At 37.7% G+C, this 26,811-nt stretch overlaps 1 protein-coding gene across 1 annotated transcript in view; it reads right to left on the reverse strand.

The window, feature by feature from the left end:
• The window catches only part of IL1RAP (interleukin 1 receptor accessory protein), a 160,043-nt gene that overhangs the window by 40,007 nt on the left and 93,225 nt on the right, over positions 1-26,811 (reverse strand). The window contains exons 3-4 of the mRNA XM_068971468.1: positions 15,079-15,364; positions 10,533-10,719 (exon numbers count right to left, since the gene is read on the reverse strand). Of these exons, the coding sequence (XP_068827569.1) occupies positions 10,533-10,719; positions 15,079-15,364 (473 nt within the window). The remainder of the gene's footprint in view (positions 1-10,532; positions 10,720-15,078; positions 15,365-26,811) is intronic.

The following is a 26,811-nucleotide window of genomic DNA, read 5'->3' on the forward strand; positions in this document are numbered from 1 at the left end:
AAATAAGCATAAGAAATGACTTTGAGATCCTTGAGAGGAAATAAGTCATGTGGTGAGGTATGGGGTGTGGGTGGGCAGATGGCTTGACTAAATAAGAACAAATATTTCCATTCAATAAGCCTACTGTTTTTAAAGAACTCTGTTAAGGAACAATGATGGAAAAGACGGTTCTATCCTGAAAGATGATGCTGTGAAAGTGCTGCACTCAATATGCCAACAAATTTGGAAAACTCAGCAGTGGCCACAGGACTGGAAAAGGTCAGTTTTCATTCCAATCCCAAAGAAAGGCAATGCCAAAGAATGCTCAAACTACCACACACAATTGCACTCATCTAACATGCTAGTAAAGTAATGCTCGAAATTCTCCAAGCCAGGCTTCAGCAATATGTGAACTGTGAACTTCCTGATGTTCAAGCTGGTTTTAGAAAAGGCAGAGGAACCAGAGATCAAATTGCCAACATCTGCTAGATCATGGAAAAAGCAAGAAAGTTCCAGAAAAACATCTATTTCTGCTTTATTGACTATACCAAAGTCTTTGACTGTGTGGATCACAATAAACTGTGGAAAATTCTGAAAGAGATGGGAATACCAGACCACCGGACCTGCCTCTTGAGAAAACTGTATGCAGGTCAGGAAGCAACAGTTAGAACTGGACATGGAACAACAGACTGGTTCCAAATAGGAAAAAGAGTACGTCAAGGCTGTATATTGTCACCCTGATTATTTAACTTATATGCAGAGTACATCATGAGAAACGCTGGGCTGGAAGAAGCACAAGCTGGAATCAAGATTGCCGAGAGAAATATCAATAACCTCAGATATGCAGATGACACCACCCTTATGGCAGAAGTGAAGAGGAACTGAATAGCCTCTTGATCAAAGTGAAAGTGGAGAGTGCAAAAGTTGGCTTAAAGCTCAACATTCAGAAAACGAAGATCATGGCATCCGGTCCCATCACTTCATGGCAAATAGATGTGGAAACAGTGTCAGACTTTATTTTTGGGGCTCCAGAATCACTGCAGATGGTGATTGCAGCCATAAAATTAAAAGACACTTACTCCTTGGAAGAAAAGTTATGACCAACCTACAGAGCATATTCAAAAGCAGAGACATTACTTTAACGACTAAGGTCCATCTAGTCAAGGCTATGGTTTTCCCTGTGGTCATGTATGGATGTGAGAGTTGGACTGTGAAGAAGGCTGAGCACCGAAGAATTGATGCTTTTGAACTGTGGTGTTGGAGAAGACTTGAGAGTCCCTTGGACTGCAAGGAGATCCAACCAGTCCATTCTGAAGGAGACTAGCCCTGGGATTTCTTTGGAAGGAATGAGGCTAAAGCTGAAACTCCAGTACTTTGGCCACCTTATGCAAAGAGTTGACTCACTGGAAAAGACTCTGATGCTGGGAGGGATTGGGGGCAGGAGAAGGGGACGACAGAGGATGAGATGGCTGGATGGCATCACTGACTCGATGGACATGAGTCTGAGTGAACTCCGTGAGTTGGTGATGGACAGTTAGGCCTAGCGTGCTGCGATTCATGGGGTCGCAAATAGTCGGACACGACTGAGCAACTGAACTGAACTGAACTGAATCTACAGATAGATATATGCGGTCTAGTGGAAGACTGCAACAAATACTATGAAAGGCATACTGGGATGGGGAAGTGGAGGAAGAAGACCAAACACAAAACATCTAGAAAATCCGTATGGAAAAAGAAGATCTGAACTGGATCTTAAAGGACAGGTAGATTATTAAGTCATGCAGGAAGAGGGGAGACATGGAGAGGTACCCTCCAAGGACAGAAATAAAGTACAAACAACATCCCTTCATTACTCTTATAACATTTTGCTCTCCATGTTAGCACTTAACTAACTTCAACATAATCATCTCTTTTCATTTATCTTATCTCTTTCTCAGAAAATTTACTTCTATGGAGTAAAGTGGCGGGTAGGCAGATTAGTACTTCATCTGCAGAGCCAGTAACTGCTCAATGCTGGACACATGGTAAATGCTCAATATATTGGTGTTGCATGATCAAAATTATAAACTGAACCAGAGAAGCAAAGACATAATACATGGACCTGCAAGCTCACTTGGAATGCAAATGATAATAAGATAGTGAGTATACAGACTTATAAAGATATGGGATGGGTGAGCTGTAGGATGAATGGGGAAAGTAGAAGTAAGGATAAAAAGAGTTAAGCTAAGATATGAGGATAGAAGAGTCAAAAATATCTACTGACATTTTTGCTCCCAAAATTAAGTTGTTATAAAATACACCACACTTGTTCAAAAAGACTCACAAGAGTTTTATACACCAGTCAGTTTAACTGAGCAGAACTATGTCACACAATATCTGTGCAATAAAAATTGACAAAATCCCCTCTAGGTGTCTGGAGAAGGAAATGGCAACCCAGTCCAGTGTTCTTGCCTGGAGAATCCCAGGGACAGGGGAGCCTGGTGGGCTGCCGTCTATGGGGTTGCACAGAGTTGAACATGACTGAAGTGACTTAGTAGTATTAGGTGTCAGGCATTGAGTTAGAAGCTAAGCATTCAGTAGCCAGTAAAAACAGACATGGCCCTTATTCCCATGATATCTTCTAGTCCAAACTAATTCATTCAATTTCTAATCAATTCCTAAATACAAAATACATTGACTCAGTTTTGTGATATGTGCTTGATAATCAAGGGAAAGCAAAAGAGAGAAGACACTACTTCATACAGAGGAGAGGAATGCAATCACTACAGTAACAAAGTTGAAATATAAATTAAGTGCCATCAAAACATAGAGCGGGTAATTCATCCAGCCTAATTCTCCCAGAAGGAATTGCAGATATTTGAACTGAGTTTAAGTTTAAAAGATGAACCTTTAGGTCCTCAGCAGCTCTAAAACTATATGCAAAATGCTGTGTGTAGATATGCATGTATGGAATTGTGTGTATGTGTGTGCTCAGTCATACAGTTGTGCCCAGCTCTTTGAGATCCCATGCACTGTAGCCTTCTAGGTTCCTCTGCAGGGAATTAAATAGGTAATTTAGAAGAGACTATGATACATGCTTTCTTTATATAATGGGCTAAGTGCTATACTATGCTAAGTTGTGTCAGACTCTGCAACTGCATAGACAGTAGCCTACCAGGCTCCTCTCTCTATGGGATTTTCCAGGCAAGAATGCTGGAGTGGGTTGCCATTTCCTCTTTCAGAGGATCTTCCCGATACAGGGATCAAACCCATGTCTCCTGCATTTCTTGAATTGGCAGGTGGATTCTTTACCACTGAACGACCTGGGGAACCATACTTCCTTTATACCAAAAGTTTAATATCACTATATAGGGACAGTAGGGAAAGGAAAGAGATAAAGAACCAACCAAAATACGTTGTCAGATCAAATAAGCACTTTAAAAATAACATCTATTACATAGACCTTGCACTAACTTCCTGATAATATGTGCTGTGCTAACAAGAAGGCCAACCCTGGCAGTTTCAGAAATGTGCTTTACTGATGGCACTTTCCAAAGATTTTCCTATTCCCTGACAGGTTTCTAGACAATATCCAATCAATTGTGATGAATTTCATACTGAAAATTAAAGGTGGATATAAAATGCCAATTTTAATGATTATACTAAGGACACAGACAACCAGCTTTTTTTGAAAATTGATATCCAGAATGATATCTATACTGTTAAATACCAACTGAGAGCATTTCAGCAGCTGCTGTAAATGTAATACCCAAAGCATTCAATAAAGTGGTCTCTCCAATCCTCAGGAAGAAAGGGAATACTGACTTTGTTTTCATAAAGTGTCTTGGAGAAAAAAAATTCAAATACCCAATTATAACGAGGAAGAGTAACCATCCATTATATGAATGTCAAAATGACTTGTCCTATTTTAAAGCTCATGTGTCCAAACCATTTAACAATAATAGTGAAAATAACAAGATCATACTTACTTGTGTCATGACCACTATATACCTGGTAGGCTCCGTGAATAAACAGGTAGCCTCCAATTTATATACATGCTGTGTTTCAGAAGTTCTTTCAGAAGCTGGTTACTTGAAATTCAATAAATGACATAAACCGCAGTTTGCTTTTCCAAGTTAGTTACAAATACTGGCTTACTTAACATTTACTGAACATCGATTTCACTCACAAGACTGTTGAGTTAGAGAACTGTGAATTCTGGGCCCTGGATGAAGAAAATCATGCCATGCAGAAGACAAGGAGAGAAGGGAAGACCTGTGGAGGAAGAAAGCAAAATCCTGCCCCATTTCCCTAAGACACCAAGACAGAAATGGTGGACTTTCTGTTCCCTCCGATCTCAGTTTTTCTGAGCTCTTTCTGATTTTCCAGGGTCCTCTTTTCATAGGTTTCCTTATGGCTCACAGTCCAGTCTACAACCCAGTATGTGTTCAGAGATAGTCCTCCCCTTCAAAGTGCCCTTTGTCCCAGAAGTAAAGACTGGACCAAACTTCTCTGTGGCCTTTCTGAAGAGCACAGAGTTTGGAACCACACAGAACTGGCCTGCAATTCCAGATTCTCATCTTATCAGCTGGATTGCTTTGAGTAGATTATATAAGAGAATATGAAAAGTCTGGGCTCTTGATATAGATAGCATAGTGTTGAATCTTGGACAAATCACTCAACCACTCCACACTTCAGTTTCCTTGACTATCATGGCTCAGAAGTTAAAGCGTCTGCCTGGAATGCGGGAGACCCGGGTTCAATCCCTGGGTCGGGAAGATCCCCTGGAGAAGGAAATGGCAACCCACTCCAGTACTCTTGCCTGGAAAATCCCATGGAGGGAAGAGCCTGGTACGCTACAGTCCATGGGGTCGCAAAGAGTTGGACACGACTGAGCGACTTCACTTCAAGTTGAGATAACTGAGTGAAATTATTGAAGCATTTAGAATTCCTGTGCTCAATAAATGTTAGTGATTATTGTTTGTATCTCCAAACATCCATTTCCCAATCTACATAAGGGTAATATCTACCTTGAAGGATTGTGATGAGTATCATGTATGATGATATTTAAAGTACATAGCACAATGTATTGCCCTAGTGGAATGAAAGAAATATTCAGTTCAGTTCAGCTCAGTTCAGTCTCTCAGTTGTGTCTGATTCTTAACACGAACTCCCAGAGCATGCTCAAACTCATGTCCATCGAGTCGGTGATGACATCCAACCATCTCATTCTCTGTCGTCCCCTTCTTCTCCTGCCTTCAACCTTTCCCAGTATCAAGGTGTGTTCCAGTGAGTCAGTTCTTCACATCAGGTGGCCGAAGTATTGGAGTTTCAACTTCAGCATCAGTCCTTCCAATAAATATTCAGGACTGATTTCCTTTAGGATGGACTGGCTTGATCTCCTTGCAGTCCAAGGGATTCTCAAGAGTCTTCTCTAACACCACAGTTCAAAAGTATCAATTCTTGGGTGCTCAGCTTTATTTATGGTCCAACTCTCACATTCATACACGAGTACTGGAAAAAACATAGCTTTGACTAGATGGACCTTTGTTGGCAAAGTAATGTCTCTGCTTTTTAATATGCTGTGTAGATTTGTCATAGCTTTTCTTCCAAGGAGCAAGCATCTTTTAATTTCATGGCTGCAGTTACAACCTGCAGTGATTTTGAAGCCCAAGAAAATAAAGTCTCTCACTGTTTCCATTGTTTCCCCATCTATTTGCCCTGAAATAATGGGACCAGATGCCATGATCTTAGTTTTCTGAATGTTGAGTAAAATGAAAGAAACATTAGTTTCCTTTTTTCATTTCATTAGCTTTCATCCTTCTGCTAACAGGGAAGCAAATTTGCTGGAAGTGATTAATGTGTCTTTTAACTACTCTAGAGTTATTTGTATTACTAAAAGAGACAATTTCTACAATGTCAAGGTAAGGAATTCAGTTGGCAACAACAAAGAGGACTACTGTTGGAGGGCCAAGATACCTTGGTGGGTCCAGGGAGTGACTATTGAAAGTAGAAAGCAAAATTTAAAAAAAAAGTAGCAGCATTGCTACACAGTGATTGGAGAATGCAGTTACCAAGAGACTTGATTTTATTCCCAGAATGGAAGCACTTAGGAGTAAAGCTGTCGATCAATTACCAAAATGTAGAAAAATAAAAGGCAGTGTAACACACATCAATAGCAGCTTTTTTCATAATCAGAGAATAGAAAAGATGGCTGGTTACTGGTTATCTTCTTTAGTCACCTGCACATTGTTGGGTGTCTGCCATGGTCATGATTTTATAACCATGATTTTATTTCTTGGTCTCCTTTCCAGGCTTTCAGGTTTCATTCACCTCATGAACATTCCCTCCAGATTTGTATCTTAGCCCTTTTCTCACTTTATTTTGTCTACTTAAGGGCTTCAACTATCACATAAATGCATCCGATTCTCTGCCTCCAGTTTTGAGTTCTTTTTAAATAAGCTTCAGACCCATACACATGTAGCCACTATTAGCCACTGCTGTCTAGATGTCACACAGATAAGTCCAACTCATATGACAGGATCTAAATTCATTACTTGTCCCCCAAATCTGTTCCTCCTCTGCTATTTCATATCTTGATTAATAGCACAGACACTTGTCTAATCAGGAAAGCCAGACATCTGGGAATTATTGGAGATACAGAGATGGATATGGCACAATTTTGCCCTCAAGAAACAGTCAAACTCATATAATGCCTATATGTAAACCTCTCTTTTTAAAACCAATAATAAATTCTCTTATAGAACTCATAATTCTACTTTTTGATAAGAATAGGAATTCTTATTTATAAACTTTCTTGAATTAAACTGAAATCCTTTGAAACTATGCTGAGGAGGGCATATATTGCATTTTTTACCATGTCCTCCCCAGACTGCCGACATATTGCATTGAATACAGCTGATGTTCAACAAGTAGCTGCTGAACATATGCATGAATAAGTGACTATAAAGCAATAAAGGAAGCTAAAAGTAACACTGAAGTAGTCACAAATAAATAGCTATATAAGGGTATGTGAGGGAAAATCATTTCAACTGGAAAGAATAGGGGACATTTTGTGAAGGTTTAGAATTTCATCTGTTCTAAAGGAGAAAAAGATGATGTTCCAGGCAGAGGGATGTTCCAGGTGTGGAGAAAGAGGAGAAAATAATAGAACATGTATAAAAGTAAAACTTGTATTCAGACAATATTCAAAAAATACAGAAAGTGAATAGGGTCTCATTAGAAATGAGAGACCTTACTACAGATAAATAGATGAATATATTCTTTTAAACTGGAAGATATACTTATTAATGTAAAATTGTTAATATTATTCTTTTAATCCTTTTTACCATGAAAAAGTACAATCATAGAGAGACTATACAATGATCCCTTCACCTGTATCTAGTGTCAAAGTACCAGTTCAAGCTATGTCTTGTTTCATCTATATCTACTCACTGCATCCCAATATTATTTCAAAACAGATCACAGACATTATACAATTTAATTCATAAATATTTCTGTGTGTACCTCTAAATGACAAGATCCCTTTTGCAAACATAACTACATTACCATTATTGCAATTTGAAAAGTAATAGTAATTCATCGATGTCATCAACATTCTGTCTGGGCTTATATTTCCCTGATTTCTCCTAACTTGTTTTACAACTTTTTTTGAATAAATCATGATCCACTTAAGGTCCATACATTGCAATTTGTTGTTATGTATCTTAAATCAGTCTTCTCCACCTCGCCTTCCTTTCCTGTCTCCTTTTCTTGTATTGATTACAGAATGAAGCATATATGGAAAACACTCAAAACATATGTATGAGTTAATGAATTAGTATAAAGCAAATACTGTTATAATCACCACTCAGGTCCAGGAATAGAACATTGACAGTCGGTTTTGAAAGTGCTCACATACTCCATGTCAACTGGACCTTCTTTTCTACCTCCCAAAGTAGCAACTATCTGTTTTTGCATAGTGAAATCACTCCTTGTTTTCAGTTACAATTTTATTATTCATGTGTGTATCCTTAGATACTATAGTCTAATCACTAAATCATTTTAAATGTATTTGGTTTCTTTTAATCTGTTCATTCTCACTCTATGCTGCTTCTTTTTTTTTTTTGGCAGCTTATCTGTTGATGAACATAAAACATTTGGCCTATAGAGCTTCTCACTATTTAGATTTTGCTGACTGCAAACTCATGGTGCAGATCAATACATTCCTCCGTTCTCTATATTTCCTGAAAAATGGAAACAGGAGCCAAAGGTTTTATCAGATTCAGATTTAACCCATTTGGCACAAATACAGGTAATACTATATTCTTTCATTAAAAGCAATATGGCTGTTTCGCTTCTTATGATAGTAGCACTCATTGATGCTTAGATTTAGTAATTCATTGGGGTTTGCAAAGTGATTATATACTTTTATAAAAATATACTTCCCTGAATTATTTCATTACTCAGTGTACATTTCTTATAGAAAAAGCAGAATAAAATCTTGATTTTTTTCCTGTTTATTTACCAGTTTTCAAGATAATGTGTTTATTTCCTATTAACATCCAAATACAGCCATATTTTGAAATATCACTATAAATTTATGGATTTTAAACTTAACTCATGAGATGCAACGTGTGAATAGCCTTGCTAAAATTCAAATTATTCCATCTTTGGCCAATGAAAAACTCTTAAATTTGGCTCCCTAAGTTTTTTCATTAATGACTTAAACAGAGATAGAAACTAAGTTTTCAACTAGGATTATAGAATTGCCTGTTTCTTCTTTTAATTTTTTCACCTTTTCCTTTATATATTTTGAAACACTGTTACCAAGCATATATATTTTTTTATTATTTTTATGCCTTCTTGATGAGTTCGCCTTTTTATTATTCTAAAATGTCTTCTTTATATCTCATAATATCAATCATCTTACAGTTTACATATTTGTATATCCATTCTAACCTTTCTATTTTTATTAATCATTTTTTGATCAAAATTTTTCTATCTTCCATTTTTTTTTAATCTTCAGGTATTATTTATGGTGTTCCTTTTCTGTTATCTTCCTTTTAGTTTAGCATTATTTTTGAAATTATCTTTTTCTAAAATTTTATTGAGTTATATAATTTCTGGAATTTTTTATTCTTATTTGTTATTCTTTCTCATCTTTCATCACTTCTTAACGTCTTTTTGCCAGTTTTTGAAACAAGTTACAAATATGTCCTAGCATGCATTCATTTTTTTCTATAGAAATGTTATTCTGCTGCTGCTTCTTTTTTCCTTATAGCTTTGAATGAGATTTTACCTTGATTCTTCTTTTTGTAAAGACTTTTTTAATGTGGACCATGTTTAAAGTCTTTATTGAATTTGTTACAATATTGTTTCTGTTTTCGGTTTTTGTTTTTTTGAACATGAACCCTGTGGGATCTTAGTTCCCCAACCAGGGATGGAACCTTTGCCTCTTGCTCTGGAAGGCAAAGTCAACCGCTGAACTGCCAGAGCAGTTTCTTGCTCATTGTTATGTAAAACTAGTTTTTCCTGAGCTTTAGGATTTAATTGAAGTTTTCGACTTTACAGAGATCCTTCTTCAAAACTATGCTCTTGAGATTCCCTGATTCTGTTCTGCTCTTCCATTCTCAGCCAGTTCTCTTTCCATCCTCTACATTGCCCTGAGCCTGTCTATTCTGATCTTTGTTTCGATCAGCAGTTTTTCCTCAGTGTGAGTGGTTGTTTTACAGAGTTCTGAAGCACAAAAACTATTTCAGTTCCTTCAGAATGTCTAGCTATAGGCTTTTCAGACCTACCCTCTATAGAGGGCAAAACCCCTCCCAATTTCAGCTTCTGTTCTCCACTGGCCTTTTTGGGATTCTCATGTTCTAGAGCCTACCAGATACCATATTATTTCCATTTCCATCTGCTTTCTTCTCTATAGACACTGAATCTATATGGGTCATATTAGTGATTATATCACTTGGTTTACTGAAAGTGATTCTTATGGATAACTTGTCATTGAGTTTTGTTTTAAATGTTGCTCAGGAGTTTGGGGATTTGGCTCAGGCAGATATTTGAAGAGATAAGAAAACTATGCTGCTGCCACAAATCCATCTCCCAATACTTTCATTTTTGATTAAATAATTTCCTAAGGTTTCAGATGTCAAATAGATCACAGATCAAATGTGCCCACAAAGGAGGGCAACCATGAAAACACATACAAGTATTAAATACAGTACTGATTAACTAAAGAGTAGAAATTCACCAGAGGAATTTCTGGTGAAGCGTCTGACTTCACTCAGCAGTGAGTAGAAGTTGGCAATATTTCTCAAATTGTATTTCATAAGAAGTTAATAGAAATAAGATAGTTCTGGTAGCCCAGAGATTGTAATTTAAGACATGATGAGTTGAGGTAAAGTCTCCACCACTTCCTTGAAAATGGTACAAAGGGAGGAAGCAGTAAAAGATTTGTATAAAGTTATTAAGGAAGAAATTATGATGAGACAAATCTCAGTTTCTATATTAGTTCAATTTAACAAATAGTCATTATTGTTTTAGAGAGGGTAAATGACCTCTAGTTTGCTTACCATATACCAAGTGATGTTTGGTTTGATATTAGAAGGAAAAAATCCATCTATGTTTGGACAAGAGATCTTCTGAACACCATATTCTAAATACAGTTTATGCACTGGAAGTTTCATGGGAGAATTGAAGCAGTTATCTTTTTGAACCACTTCCAGAGGAAATGCAACTTTGCTGCAATAGGTGGTATTCCTGAAAAGAAAAATGTTCAGTGAATGGGCAGTTTCATTTGTTTTCATGCTGCAAACACATTGAAATGAGCGAAGTGAAGTACTCCTATGTACTGAGACTTTATATATTAAGTTCATGTAACAATTAAATGTGTTATGGAGGTATTTCCTAGAACAATAGACATAACAAAATAAAGACAGACACAATTAACTGCTATTGATAAACTACTTACATTTTTAGATATACTCCTAAATATACATATGTGTGTGTGTGTGTGTGTGTATGTATTTATGGGCTTCCCTTGTGGCTCAGCTGGGAAGGAATCCACCTGCAATGCTGGAGACCTGGGTTCCATCCCTGGATTGGGAAGATCCCCTGGAGAAGGGAACGGCTACCCACTCTGGTATTCTAGGCCAGAGGATTCCATAAACTGTGTAATCCAAGGGGTCACAAAGAGTTGGACATGCCTGAGTGCCTTTCACTTTCATATGTATTTATATATACACATATATATATATATATATATACACACACATATATATCTGTTGTTCAGTTGCTCAGTCGTGTCCGACTTTTTGTGACCCCCATGGACTGGAGTGCTCCAGGTTTGCCTGTCTTTCACCATCTCCCAGAGTTTGTTCAAACTCTTGTCCACTGAGTTGGTGATGCCATCAAACCATCTTGTCCTCTGTCGTCCCCTTCTTCTCCTGCCTCCTGCCTTCAGTATTTCATGCTCACTTGTGTCCAACTCTTTGTGGCCGCATGGATCACAGCTCACCAGGCTTCTTGGTCCACAGGATTTTTCTAGGCAAGAATATAGGAGTGGGTTGCTCCCCCTCCTCCAGGGGATTTTTCCCAACCCAAGGATCAAACTTGCATCCCCTGTGTTTCCTGCACTGGCAGGTGGATTCTTTACCACTGAGTCACCTGGGATATAAAATGTTTAATACCCTTAAAACACTCTTAATAACACTAGTACTGGAAAGGCAAAGGTAAGAACAGCATATTAACTCATGGTTGATAATGGTATAAACAAGTTTTGGAAAAGAAATGTTTCCAGAAGTATTTTTAAAAGCCTAACCTTTGCCCTAGTCACCCTGTATCTGGAGATGTTTTCACATGACAGAAGTAGGAAAAGTGAGAATAGAGGGAGCACCTGATCAAAAAAGTCCACCCTTTGCTGTATCAGCAAGGAAGATATTGGAATCATTAGAAACACATATGAAAAGGAAGCCTGTAAAAAAACCATGGTACAACCATCCAGAGTTGTTGTACACACACACACACACACACACACACACACACACACACACACACACAAATCAACCACGAAGGGAAAAACTAACAAATGCATAGAATGTGTTAAGATGGCTGGGGAACTGTATTTATGTCTTTAATGTTTATATAAGTCATTTCATCTTCCTGGAGGGTTCTTCTTCTCCCATCATCCTACTTTTCACTTGGAGGTTTATGTCATCCTATATTTAAATTAAGACTTTCATCCTCTCAGCATGTCAGACAATTCCTTGGTTGAATTTATCACATGGCATAGCCATATGTGTTTTCTTTTATTTCTTGCACAATACCTAAATTTTCAGTTGGCACTGAATATTTGTTAGCGACATGGGATAGATGTAAAATTGTGTTACATATAGAAAAACAATGAAAAGAACATAGATAATAACAATAAGTGACTTTTAGGGTGATATGTAAATGGGTCATTAATTGTTCACCCTCTTTTGTGATTTCTCTCAATATTTAAAACATCTTATATACTCAGTAACTCATGAACTAAGACTAAATCCAAAGGAAGATGTGGGAGAATATATTACCCTTCCCAAGATGAGAGGAAAGCGCATTTAAAGATGACTTACGACAATGGTAATAAGCTGGAAAGGGTGAGTGGCAAGCATGATCTTTGCCTATAAATAACAAAAGGTCTTCCAAGAAGAAAACATGTTCCATAGATGGACATTACAGAAGGTAAACTTCAGCTTAATAAGATACATTTTCTGACTCTAAAAATAAAGTGATGAATAATAGTTAGAATAACTTTTCCAGCTTCATAAGTCAAATATGCATGTTATCTTAACAGAGGTATTGAAGCAAGAATACAAGCAGTAAAATCCTAGAGGATGAACCTGAGCTTTATGGTGTTAATGACATCAAGCCGATGATTTCACATGGTTCAGCTTAAGGTCATTCTCAGTTTAAGAATCACCACATGATTACAGGAGGCTTCTGATGCCCCCACCAGATAAGTTTAATTCAAATTTTCTTTAGAGATGTAGAAGACAGGCAGAAGGTGAATTGAAGAGATGGCAATCTGGAAACCGATAAATAACAGTAAAGATATACTCAGACCTTGAAGATCAGGAGCCCTGCTTCTATAATGAAAAGAAGGCTGAAATTGTTTGAGAGAGAGCTCTAGAGAAGTATTATATCGGTAAGGAAAGAGAAATAGAGGTACTGAAACACTAGAATGCATAGCAGACAAAGGTCAACCAGAAAGCTACTGACAACCTGTTCCCAGGTATTTGCAGAGGTCCATGTATGGAATGTTACTAGATTATTAATTGTCAAAGATAATAAGGGGCTCAAAGAACATTTAGGCCAACTTTTTCATTTTGTAGGTTTACATACCAAAGCTGTGTTAGAACATAAACAATGGACACATGAGCTCCTTGGAAGTCTAAACCCCAGTCTAGAGTTCAATCCAATAAAATGAAATAGAAGGGGTGAAAGCCTCAGTGGATTTCAGAGGTAACAGGAGACTTTCAAGGTCACGTTGATTAATATGTGGGCTTTTATTGTGATAAAGAAGTGCTTTTTCACGAAATCACATTGGCTAAACTTATCAAAATATAGTTATGGTTCTCCATCAGAGAAGAGTTAACGTCCATTAGAGACAAAGAACATTCAAAAGCTGTGGGATTACCTATTCTTCTGTTATTGTTATGTCATCTAGCTCTACTATTATGGGCTAAGTTGTGTCCTCCACCCCAAATTCATATGTTGAAGTTGAGTACTTCAGAATGAGACTGTATTTGGAGACAGGTCTTGAAATTAAGTCAAAGCAAGTTGATATGGGTGGACCCTAATCCAATAAAACTGATGCTCTTAAAAGAAGAGAAGACTGGGACACAGAAGACATGGGGGGAAAAGATGCTAAGACCTGAAGAGAAGATGTCCCTCTACAAGCCCAGCAGAGATGAATGAAACAACCATGCTGGCACCTTGATCTGGGAATTCTAGCCTCTAGAACAATAAGAAGTCATATTTCCATTGTTTAAGCCACAAATCTGCAGTATTTTGTAATGGAAGCCTAGAAAAACCAATGTACTTATTAAATGGTAGGAAGCAATGTTTTAAAATATCCATAACCTAGATGGGAGTTTGAAAAACAAAGTAAAGCCTGAAAGCTGAAAGGGGACCTCAGGGAGTCAAAGAACTAAGCCTTAAAATGGTAAATTGTCAGAGGAACCTCAGTTTTTTCAAGATTTTTCTTCAGAGCAAAAACAATATTAATCTGTTGTAAAAGAAAAATTCATATACTATGAAGTAAAATGCAGAATCTACATGAACCTTCACAAGAAAAAAAAAGTGGGTTTGTAATAAATTTTGTAGTAATGGTAGAATGCTTTGGATTATATTCTTAGATTCCCAGAGATCTGGTGTTCATTTGCTTTATATGGAAATTTTGATGAAAAGTTTGAAAAGCATTGTTTTAAGTGCATTTGAGGCTTCTCAAATATTCTTTCATCTATATGGCATGCTGAGGCTTTTGCTCAGTTGTGTCTGATTCTTTGTGACCCCATGGACTATATAGTCCATGGAATTCTCAAGGCCAGAATACTAGAGTGGGTAGCTGTTCCCTTCTCTAGGGGATCTTCCCAACCCAGAAATTGAACCTAGGTCTCCTGCATTGCAGGCAGATTCTTTACCACTGAGCCACCAAAGAAGCCCTCATTCTGTGCTAGGCACTTAAAACACTGCCAAGAATAACAGACATGAACGGGTTCTACTGCCAGCCCTGTTCACTGTCTAAGGAAACAGATACATCTCCAAGTGACTCAAAAGTGGAGGTAGATTCCAGTGTCAAGGAAATGGAACATATGAATAAACCTCCATCTCTAGACAACTCTGATGTATGTCTGGGTTGAAAAGGAGCCACCAATGGAGAATGTTCTCAGAAGCTCAACCTTTCTCTCTGCACATCTCTTTCAGCTAATCTCAGCTAAGCCAATGAGGTGAAGAGTAACTCTTTCTGGATAAATGCTTCCTTCTTCCTCTCCCCAGGAGTTTCTTCTACACCCATCATTTAGATAAGGGTTCAGGAACAGAAGCAAAAAGGGAAAGACACCACAAGGGTCAGCCTACCTTAGCATGCAGGTATAGTTTCCCGTGTCATTGAGAAGTGTGGGCCGGAACCAGAGCACGTCTTTCTCCTTACTAATGCGATTCTCAGGGAGGCGGAAGTTAATTGGCTCCTCCAGGTCCCGGTCCTGCCTTGTCCAATACCAGATGAGAGTAAGGCCTGCTGAATGGGCTGTGCTGTAGTTATATTTCAAGAAGTGTTCAAAGAGTGGGCACTTGATACGAGCTGGTTCATCTTCATACACTTGGATCTGCCTCATGGTATCTAGTCCCCAGTCATCACAGCGTTCTGGAATAATCAAAAAGAAAGAAAAGGCAGCTGAATCATCTCACCTCCAAAGAACATACCTTCTCCTTAGGATACCCCCAACCTTTTTCGGGACCCTGTTCTCTGGCCATATTAATTAGCCTCTTTCTAATAAAAGCTTATAATAGCTGTGCTGTGAAGAGATGACTTCCTCTCATTCCTTCATCATCTTTTGACTATCTCTTGGATAACAATGTGATCTGATAGTTTGATCCTGTTGAACCCAACAAGGTATGAGGGAGACTCTCACCTGGACAAGAAATCATGTGCTTTTTCACTCTTCTGGGGACAAAGGCAATTCTAAGGATAAGATCATAACTGAAAAGAGAAGACTCCTAGTTCTCCCCTGGTCTCCAAATTTGGGGGCTAGATCTTCACTGTCCAATAGCAGTAAAATGCCTGCCACATATTTAAGTAAAATGCCTGCCATGTCATTTTAGATGTCTTGATTGCCACATTAAAGAAATAAAAAGAAGCAGGTAAAATTAATTTTTATATTTTATTAAACTTGATACATCTAAAACATTGCAAATATTAATATTTTATACTGACATTCTTTTTTATAATAAATCTTCAAAATTAAATATACTTTACACTTGTTGCACATATCAGACCGACTACAATACACAGGAATGCTTTCTAGTAAAAAGGAGATACATAGGGTAGAGCTTAGGCACCCTGCTGGTAGCTACACCCTACAGAAGCAGAACTGTCAGACCTTTTCACAGCTGATCAAAGATGCAAGAGCAGGGCCAGCTTGCATCAGTAATAAATTAAAAGAGGTTTGTGATCATTTGTTAGGCAACATCTTGGGGGTAACAGATAGCTAATAAAACAACTAACAATGACTAATGTTGATAAAAGCAAAGAATTTGAAGATTTATGACTTGCAAAATGTTTTGTAAGTAAGTAATAAATCTCTAAATAAATAATAGATCTTCAGGAAATTTAACAAACTGACTTTTCTAAGACTCAACAAATTAGTACTGTTTACAACTGTAATGCTTCATTTAGAAACACCTTTTAAAATCCAATATACAAAAAAAAAAAAAACTGGAAAGACCAACATTTTGTTCACATTAAGACAAATTGATATTAACATATTTTAATTAAACATATATCATAACGTTCTTTAAATATATTTTAACCCACACTGAAAAGTTGTAGAATTAGGTCATTTAGTTTATAGGAAATTTTAACCACAGTTTTTTTTTTTTTTTCAGATAAATAAGTCAGATTGAATACATGCATCTAATTTCATCCATTAATGAAACTTCACTAAAACTAATTTTTCAAGACATTATCCCAAGTAATAGCAATAATAAGAGAAAAGACAATATCAATACCATAACGGACAAAATGGTGACCAGTTTGGCCCATTTAAATGAAAAGTCCTAAATGAGGAGAGGAAAGCTGGAGAACAAACCAATCTGCAAAGTAGACTGCAAAAAACATCAGGAGGAGAAACTGTCAGTATCAAGATAAGTAATCACTACTACCTTAACACCCAATATTTCAGGGCTCTCTTTCTAGGTATATTGTAAGATTGTACTTTTATGTCCTTCTGAAATAAGAGGATGCCATGTGACTCACTTTGGCCAAAATGATGTACCAAGTGTCACCTGTGCTGAGTGTTTTAAGAGCCAGAGTATGTTTCACTATGCTTCCTTTTCTTCTGCCTTAGCAAATAGGAAAACATAGACATTGAGACTCCTTTAGCTTGTTTCCCTTGATATAGATGGCATATGGCAAAGCTTTACTATTTTAAGTCATAGAGAATTAGGATTGCTTATCACCAATATGAATCATCTATATTATCCTGGTAAATGCAACCACATACCTTAAAAATAAGCACATATATGAAATAGTAAAATAAGGAGAAGTGGATGAAGGCTATATCAAAAAGTGCCATTTTTTGTTCCAAGCCCACCCTCCTAGCACTCAGTAACCTTTCTCACTGAGCTTCAAGGATTGGAACAGCCAGGAGAGTGTAAACAGACTTTATACTCCAGGGGGGAGAATGAATGAATCTTCTCTAGGAAACCTGACTACTTTCAGAGGAAAGATCTAACAATCTTACTAAGAGAGAATTTTTTTAAACAACTTGTACAGCCATATCATTTAACATTAAAAACTCAAGATTAACAAACCCCATACACACACTTAGAATTTCTAATCATCTTCCTAATTACTACTTTTTAAATACGAACAGCCCTAGGAGACATCTGAAAAAAATCTCAACTATTAACAGCAACACCCAAAGAAACATTGTAAAAAAACATTTAATAAAACTAAAATTATTCCAGTAAAAGATATCTTTGAAAACAAAACTATCATTAACATCCTCAGAGAGATAAGGAAACTTCTACATTCATCAAGCGAGAATAGGATGATACAACAGAGGAATATTCAGAGAAAAACAAAAAGCTCATTAAAATTAAACACGTGATTGAAGAGAGGTAAATTTTAATAAATGGTTTATTTGGAAGTTGAAATTGAGAATTTTCTAAAGACTAGAATACAAAGAAAAATAAATTAAAAATAGACAGGAAAGTTAGAAGACTAGTCCAGGAGTCTTAAGATCTCCTTAATAGAATCCCCAAAAGAAAAAAAAAGAGAGAGAGAGAGAACTCTCAATTAAATAGTTCAAAGCAAAAATAAATCTCAGAACTAAAGTACATAACCTTCTAAATTAAAAAGAGCTGTCAATTGCTCCCTCACTGTGGATGAAAACAGACTTGCACCAAAAAAAAAATTTTTTTTAACTGAAAAAAGAAAAGATTATATAAACTACTGGCAAGTAAGAAAGAGAAAAAAAAATAGTCACATACTAGGAAGACTAGGAATCAGAATGGCTTTGCAACTCTCAAAAACAAGACGAGAAACTAGAAGATAATGACTCAGTGCATCTTACGGAAATGTTTTATCAAGGAGCTTATGTACACCCGTGGCAGATTCACGCTGATGTATGACAAAACCAATACAGTATTGTAAAGTAAAAATAAATAAATAAATAAAAATAAATATGATTGCACAGCTGTAAAAAAAAAAAAAATTGAACCTTAAACCCAACTAAAAAATTACATGTGAAAGTGACATTTTCAGACACATAAAGACTCAGTAATTTTTATTCCTATACTATTTTTCAAGAAGCTTCTGGGGAATGTGTGTCCAAAAAAAAAGAGAGAAAAAACAACAGAGGAAAAATGAGAGCAAGGAGTAGGGGGATCCAACTAAAGGGAGAGGGGAAAGGATTCCCAGGATAACAGTGCAGAATATCCTAGGAAAGCAGCTATACATTAGGGTTTGGTGGTAAATCAGTATAGACAGAAGAAAAATGGAGATCCCCAATAAAGGAAAAAAAATGTAATTGATGGACCATCTGAGTAGATTATCACAGTGAACAATTATGCTGAAGGGCAATTGAAAAGTATAAAAATAGTTACCAAAAGATACTAACTAGGAATTTCTCTGGCGATCCAATGGTTAAGACTCCCTATTTCCATTGCAGGGGTTGCAGGTTCAATCCCTGGTCAGAGAACTAAGATCCCACACGATGAACTAAGATCCCACATAATTTAAACGGATCCCACATCCTTTTTTAAATTGTTATTTTGGCTAGGGACTTTTGCTTTGTTTTGTTTTAATGTGGACCATTTTAAAAGCCTTTATTGAACTTGTTACAATATTGCTTCTGTTCTATGTTTTGGATTTTTTGGCTGTGAGGCATGTGGGATCTTAGCCCCCACACCAGGGACCCAACCCACACTCAGTGCATTGGAAAGCAAAGTCTTAACCACTGGACTGCCGCAGAAGTCCCAGCCTTAAGAAGTCTTTATGACCCTGAACAATAATTAATAGTAAGACAGATAAGTGACAGGGGGATTTTTTTTTTTAAACAAGAGAATGCTAATTGTGAAAGGGAAATGGAAAAGGAGACATCAAAACCAGAAGGATGTACTCAGGCAGACAAATAGAGAACAAAGTTTGAAATGGAATTTTGGTGTTCACTGGGGCACACTGTGGCAGAGACTGGGTAAATCTTCATTAGTTCTGTTTCTCTTCTTGGTCCGTATGAAACCTGCATATCCATGGCAATTGGGTTGGGACCATGTGACTTGGTTCTGGCCAGTGAGGGACCAGAAATACTGTACAGCTTGAAACTCCCAGCATAATCTTTGATGCTTTCTCTTTCCCTTCCATGGAGTCCTTGAATTTGTGAAAAGTGCAGCATGAAACATGGAAGGAGCCTGGATTCCTGCCATCAGTCAAAGCAGAGCTTCTCAGGAAAGCTTGGAAAGCTTCTCACTTTCAAAGAGTTAAACCAAATCTCTATCAATTAAGCCACTGAGATGTAAGACATTAATTTGTTATAGCAAATTGACTAATAAGGGAAGCCAGAATTTTTCTTTCATAATATAATAATAAATCAAGAGCAAACAGACTTATTTTTAAAACATGTTAAAGACCCTTACATACTAAACTTTAAACACAGGTTAACAAAAATTTCTGTTTTATTCACTGAATATCTTTTCAACCAAATTAAATGCAATACAGTGTCAAGGGGAAAAGACATCTTATGTCTGCAATGTATCTCCCTTACAGAATATTTCATGGATCAAATGAGTATATCTATAGAGTGAATCAGACTCCTTTACAGTAGGGACCAAAAACCACACATATTAGTATCTGTAAGCATTAGTAAAAATGATATTAGTATTGAGTTTTTCTTTGGGGCATTTACCCATTTGAAATTAGTTCTGTGAGTTCTTTAACTTTCCCTAGCCAGCCACCTGAGGGAACTTTGTCAGAGATTTTTAAATTATTCAATGAACAAATAAAAATAAAATCTATGACAACAGGCTGGAGTGTCATGCAATACCAAATTAATTATATGATTCACTGCAGGCACCAGGCAAAGAAGATACTGGGGAAATGTCTGTTATGCAAATAGATGTACCTCTAATAAGAGCAAAGGGAATTTAACGAATTACTGGCACAGAGAATTACTTTTTTGTTTAAAATGTCCCTTCTCATCCAGTGTACTCCATAGTGGAAGTCCTCTTTAAGTTGGCCCCTTAACATGGGAGGACTATAAAGTCATCATTTCCCTGAGTCAAAGGATTTCTTAAAGCTGGGGCTTGGTGGCACAGAGGACTAATGGGAATGTGCAAAGCCAAGTCACTGGAAAATCAACCCACGCTCCTGACAGCAATTAGCATTTATATAGCAGGGTATACATTTTAACTAATTAATCTCACAACACCCTCTTGGGCTTTCATGCCCATTCCCACATTACATGCCAGGAAACGAAAGAAAGATTAATTGACTTACTTTTGCCTGAGTGGTAGCACAAATAAAAGCTGCCTGAACATAGCTCTGGGAGGCTTGTTCCAAAGCTATGTTCACACATACAAAGCAAGATATTTCCCACAGGAAAGCTACTCATATATTTGTATTTATTAAATATTTACTGGAAGCCTGCTGTGTTGGGTGCTACAGTAAAGAGAACATAAATTTAAGAAATCAAGAGGCTCAAGTACAGGAGGAGAAAAAAAGGTGGGGGGGGGCGGTTTAAATATTGGAAGAACTAAAGTGGAATTGATGTCTACATGTAATTATTTGCCCCGTGCCACTTACTTACAACCTTGGACACAATGCTTCCCCCTCAGACCCATGTGTCATATGCCTATTGTATAGTGCTGTATGGAATGCTGAGGTCTAGAGATATGTAAAGAGCTCAGTACATATTAGCTGGATCTGCATGATAAATCTGAGTGGGTCTTTGTCCAGCAAGAGGTTAATAATCTTGGAAAGAGAAAGACATAGACACAAAATTAATTAAAAGAAAATACTTGGTAGAATAAATGAACCAACTGTTAAAACAGGCTTCTAAGCAGAACTCTTGAGAGTCCCTTGGACTGCAAGGAGATCCAACCAGTCCATTCTGAAGGAGATCAACCCTGGGATTTCTTTGGAAGGAATGATGCTAAAGTTGAAACTCCAGTACTTTGGCCACCTCATGAGAAGAGTTGACTCACTGGAAAAGACTCTGATGCTGGGAGGGATTGGGGGCAGGAGGAGAAGGGGACGACCCAGGATGAGATGGCTGGATGGCATCACCGACTCGATGGACGTGAGTCTGAGTGAACTCCGGGAGTTGGTGACGTACAGGGAGGCCTGGCGTGCTGCGATTCATGGGGTCGCAAAGAGTCAGACACAGCTGAGCAACTGAACTGAACTGAACCGAACTGAAGCAGGACAGTAGTCATTATATTAGTATAGTCTAGTAGTGTAGTGAAGTATAATATCATATAGTGTAATGTAGTAGAGTATGGTATAGTGTAGTATTGTGGAGTATAGTATAGTGTAGTATTGTATAGTATCATATAGTATAGTGTAGTAGAGTATGGTATAGTGTAGTGTAGTAGAGTATCATATAGTGTAGTGTAGTAGAGTATGGTATAGTGTAGTATAGTAGAGTATGGTATAGTGTAGTATTGTAGAGTATGGTATAGTGTAGTGTAGTAGAGTATGGTATAGTGTAGTGTAGTAGAGTATGGTATAGTGTAGTATAGTAGAGTATGGTATAGTGTAGTATTGTAGAGTATGGTATAGTGTAGTGTAGTAGAGTATCATATAGTGTAGTATTGTAGAGTATGGTATAGTGTAGTGTAGTAGAGTATAGTATCGTATATACACGGTGCAGGTAGAAAGAACAATCCTGAGAATGAGTTCAGATGAGAACCAGGCCCTTTTAACATCCCATCTTGGAATGCGACATAGATGAAGTCATCTCAAAAACTCCGATAGGAGTTTCAGTAGCCTGTTCTAGTAGTCCTATGTCTGAGGGCAGAGACAGTCTAATGAAAGGCTGGTTTTACAACCATCTTGGTAATTTTGAATCGTTTCGTTTTTCTAGTAGTATGCTTGACTCCTCATGAAATATTACCCTGGTACTGTGATCCAGAGAGAATCTAAGGTGTGAGCAAGCTGGTTAGGCTGGGAAGTGACGCTGAATGAGTGGCATGAAGACAAGAAGTAAATCAACAAATTAAGTGTGGGCAAGTCTCTGAGGTAAGATAGAGAAGTGTCAGACACAAAACCCTTAGCAGGAGCCCTGAGAGAGAAGACAGGCACAGAGCATTAACACTGGGGTTAACAAACATGATTCGGAAGCAGGCTTTAATACCCACTGACTGTATCAACTCAATTAAAAATAACTACTGAGCAACCCATCCTGTGTGTGCGTGTCACTTCAGTCATGCCTGACTCTGTGACCGTATGTACTGTAGCCCGTCAGGCTCCGGATTCTCCAGGCAAGAATGCTGGAGTTGATTGTTATGTCCTCCTTCAGGGAATCTTCCTGACCCAGGGATGGAACTGGAGTCTCATGTCTCCTGCATTGGCAGGCAGCTTCTTTACTACTAGCACCACCTAAGCCAAGTACTGAAGCAGGTACTTAGAATTCTTTGATGAATGAAATAAAGGTCTCACAGAGTACACCTTCTCACATAGGGAGACTGACAATAAAAATGGTAAGAAAAGCATAGAGTACGTTGGAGAGTAATAAGCCAATGAAACAAAGAAAAACACTGAATCTCATAAGAGGGATCAAGAATGAGGGAGTAGGGGAAAGGAAAGTCAGAAGTATGAAATTTTTTAAAAAAGATAGGCAGGGTAAGTCATTCAATTATAATGAACCTCAGTTTCCACATCCAAAACATGAAGATTATAATAGTACTGAGTACTTAAGAAAAACAGAGTGAGGCAGGGATAAAAAGTACTATAGAAACTATAAAGCTCTATGCATGTACCAGTTGCAATTCATATGTAGACTGCCATTCTCGACGTGACCTGTGGAAAATGATTCTCTCCAGGTCTGTGGTAGAAACTGTTAAACATGCCTCATTCACCATGTCCCTGCACCCTTCTTTTTTTTTAGCGTTTGGGGATTTCCACTTTCGTGTACAGCCGTCCAGAATAAAGGCTACCTTTTCCAGCTTCACTCTCACCTGGGCAGAGTCAGGGGACTAAGTTCTGGCCAATGGAATACGTGTGAAATCGTCATGTGGGAGATTTCAGAAAGTTGCCTTGAGAAACACTGACATACTGGATGTCCCCTGGGCTTTGCTACCGTCATACTTCTTCCCTCTTGCTGCTGGAAACATGAAAGTGACAGCTGACACTGCCTTATTGACCCTAAGAATAAAGGCCACGCCCTGAAGATGGAGGAAGAAGATAAAAGTGGGAGGAGATGGGGCCTTGAATGAAGTATAGAGCTGCTTTATCAAACCTGAATATTCTACCTCCAGATTTTACATAAGAAATACGTATCTTTTAATATTCTTGCTACTAGAAATGTGGTCCATGACCACTATCTCATTAGCACCCCTTGGGAACTTGTCAGAATTACAGACTTCAGGCCCCACTTACACTCACTATATCAGAATCTACAGTTTAGCAAGATCTCTAGGTGATTTCTGTGGAAGTATTAATTTATTTTGAATCTTCTTATTCACAGCTAATCATTATCCTAATTGATAACAATGTCCTATTTCATCTCTTATAATAAGTAGGTTGTTGAACTATTTCTGAGGTTGTATCCACCCTGTGAGTCTGACTCTGATTAACATTTACATTTAAAAATATATTCTCTTTTGTTGCTCAGTGGGGAGGAAAAATATTTAAACCATCTAGATATTTTTTTCAGCAGTGTCTCATTATAAACCACCAGTTTTCAAAAAATAAAATCTATAAACTGCATTTCCTAGAGCATGAGTTAAGTGAAAAAAAAAAAGATGATTAAAACTTGGATAAATTTTATTCAGAGCAGAGCTACTCAACGGTCTAGAAAATGTTGCTGAAATTTAATAGTTGTCAACTAAGCCATCACAAGGAGAGAGACAAGTTCCTGATGGGGGAGGAAAGCTGGAGAGGCTGTGAGCACCCATCAGACATCTCAGGATGCTTGTACTGTTCAATAATATTCAGCTAATAACTGGCAGATGGCTTTCCTGGACCAGATAATTAGACATACCTTACTCCCCCCAAAGAAGGGAGTTTTCTTGATTGAGTAATCTGGGAAAAAAAAGAACTAGCTCCAAGAGGATAAGATTTGCCAGATAAGAAAAGAATGCCAAATTCAGAAAGTGGGTTGGGGGAGGGTAAGGATCCACAAGTTAAAGCTTCAGTTTTGCAGTTTAGAGTTTGCTGCTAGAAAAAGTATTATTCCAGATAGTATATAAGTCTTCCTTGACACACTGAGCACTTATCTTTACACTGACCTAAAGGCTGCTATTTTATATCAATTAGAAGTGGTAGTCCTTACAATTAAAAGAACAACAAAAAAGTAGAGAAAGTCATTACCAGGCAAACATGAAAATAAAAATAAGAAGTGAAAAAGGACAGTGAAATCTCACAATTGGTTGAAAACAACCAAACCAGAGATGTTTAGATCTAAAACATACACCAAAATAGGTGATACTTACAGTTACAAAATCAAACCATCTGAAGGATCACAGAGTTACGATCTAAGTCTAATGATTGTTACAGCACCAGCACTTAGGGTCTCTGAACAGTTTGGTTTTTATTCAATACCGGCCATGTGGCTGTTTCTCTCCCAGTCTGTGAACATGAGTGTCACTTTCTACAGAGCTTTCCTTGTGACAGAGGACTTGAGAAAAAACCCTGGTACTCTAGAAATGTTTACAGTTCTCAGGTTTAGAGGATCTGCTGAAGGTCTCCAGGCTCACTCTTGGTCTCCATCAAGTCATCCCCCAACTGGTGTTTGGAGCATCAACAAAGAGAGCCTTCATCATCATGAGTTAATGTCCAAGAAAGGCCCACGGCTGCCCTTCCTGCTGCTGTGTATAATAAGGAGTAATATGGAATAGCATTATCCAACAGCTGCCTAGAAAAGGCTCTGCTTCTCTCATCAAAGTGGCAGCAGGGTGAGCAGGCTAAAAAATGGATTGTGGGTGTGCTGCCTCTTTACCATGGTTCCATTATTTTCTTAAAAAAAAAAAAATCGCTGTAATGAGCATCCTCATGTGGCTGAAGGGAGTGATTTTCTTTGCAGGGCTGTTGTGACAATAAATAAACTGGCTTATGTCAAGTGTGACACAGAGCTCTAGGGAAACTCTAAGCAGTCATTAGCTGGTTTTTATGTTTTTTCCCCAAGCAATTTTTTCTAATCCATGATTAAGATGTAAATATCCAATTACTATTCACATAAAATAAGCAGCCTTCGCTCTCTTTATTTTCATTATTACTCAATATTTGCTTGGATCCTATGAGTTCTAGGGGATATAAACAAATGTAGCAAAAAGCAAGGTCTTTGCTTTTGAATTTCCATTCAAGAAGTAGGCCCTCAGTATTGGAAGTAAAGGCATTTTGGACATCATCATAGAATCCCAAAACACATGGGTCTTAGATTTGGTTGTAGCCTTCTATTCCAGCAGAATATCTGGTAATATCCTCATTTCACAGATGAGGTGAATGAAGCTAAGAGAAGATAAAAGACATACCTGAGAGATGGGCTAATTCTATATGATAGAGGTGGGGAAGGAACAAACAGATCTCATATCCTGACATGGCTTTCCCTGTAGAGCCTCTGCATGTGCTTTCTCAGTCATTTCTGACTCTGCAACACCATGGACTGTAGCCTGCCAGATTCCTCCATCCATGGCATTCTTCAGGCAACAATACTGGAGTGGGTTGCCATTTCCTTCTCCTGGGGATCTTTCTTACCCAGGGATCGAACTCAATCTCCTGAATCTCCTGCATTGGTAGGTGAATTCTTCACCACTGAGCCACCTGTGGAGTCTCTGGAGCCTGTCAATTCCAGTTTGAATCCTTATTTTGCTACATGCTAGCCACGGGGGCATGTGCAAGTAAAGTAAATATTCTTATGTGACAAAGAAGGCTGGTTTTAAGACTAAACAGACAATCCTTTTTAATGTGTTCAACAGAGAGCTCTTCAGTAGTCCTCACTGCTCTTAATATTATATTCCTGTCTTTCTTGATTCCAAACAGAGTGTGGATAATTTCAAACTAAATATAGCCCGACAAATATTGTTAACATTTAACCTATGGGGACTTCCCTCTAACATGGTGTTTGAGAGTGTTAGACTACAAGGGAGTTTTTGAAACATCTAGAACAACCCTCCCATTTTGCATATGAAGTAGCTAAGCCCAGAGACCTAACTTGATGAATGACTCAGAGCTCACGGGCAAGCACAGAAACTTTTTTTCAAGGCAAGTGTCATGTTCTTTCTACTCCATCATTCTGGTGAAATACAGATCTGTGCAAACATTCCCAGTTGGTATTAGCAATGTAAATAGTACAATAACATATTCTCCTAGAAAACAGGTTGAAATGGGTAAGAAAGCCAATCCAGGAAGACTGAAACAGAAAAGAGTAATAG

This window comes from Capricornis sumatraensis, chromosome 1 (genome assembly GCF_032405125.1).
Source record: "Capricornis sumatraensis isolate serow.1 chromosome 1, serow.2, whole genome shotgun sequence".
NCBI classification, from domain to species: domain Eukaryota; kingdom Metazoa; phylum Chordata; class Mammalia; order Artiodactyla; family Bovidae; genus Capricornis; species Capricornis sumatraensis.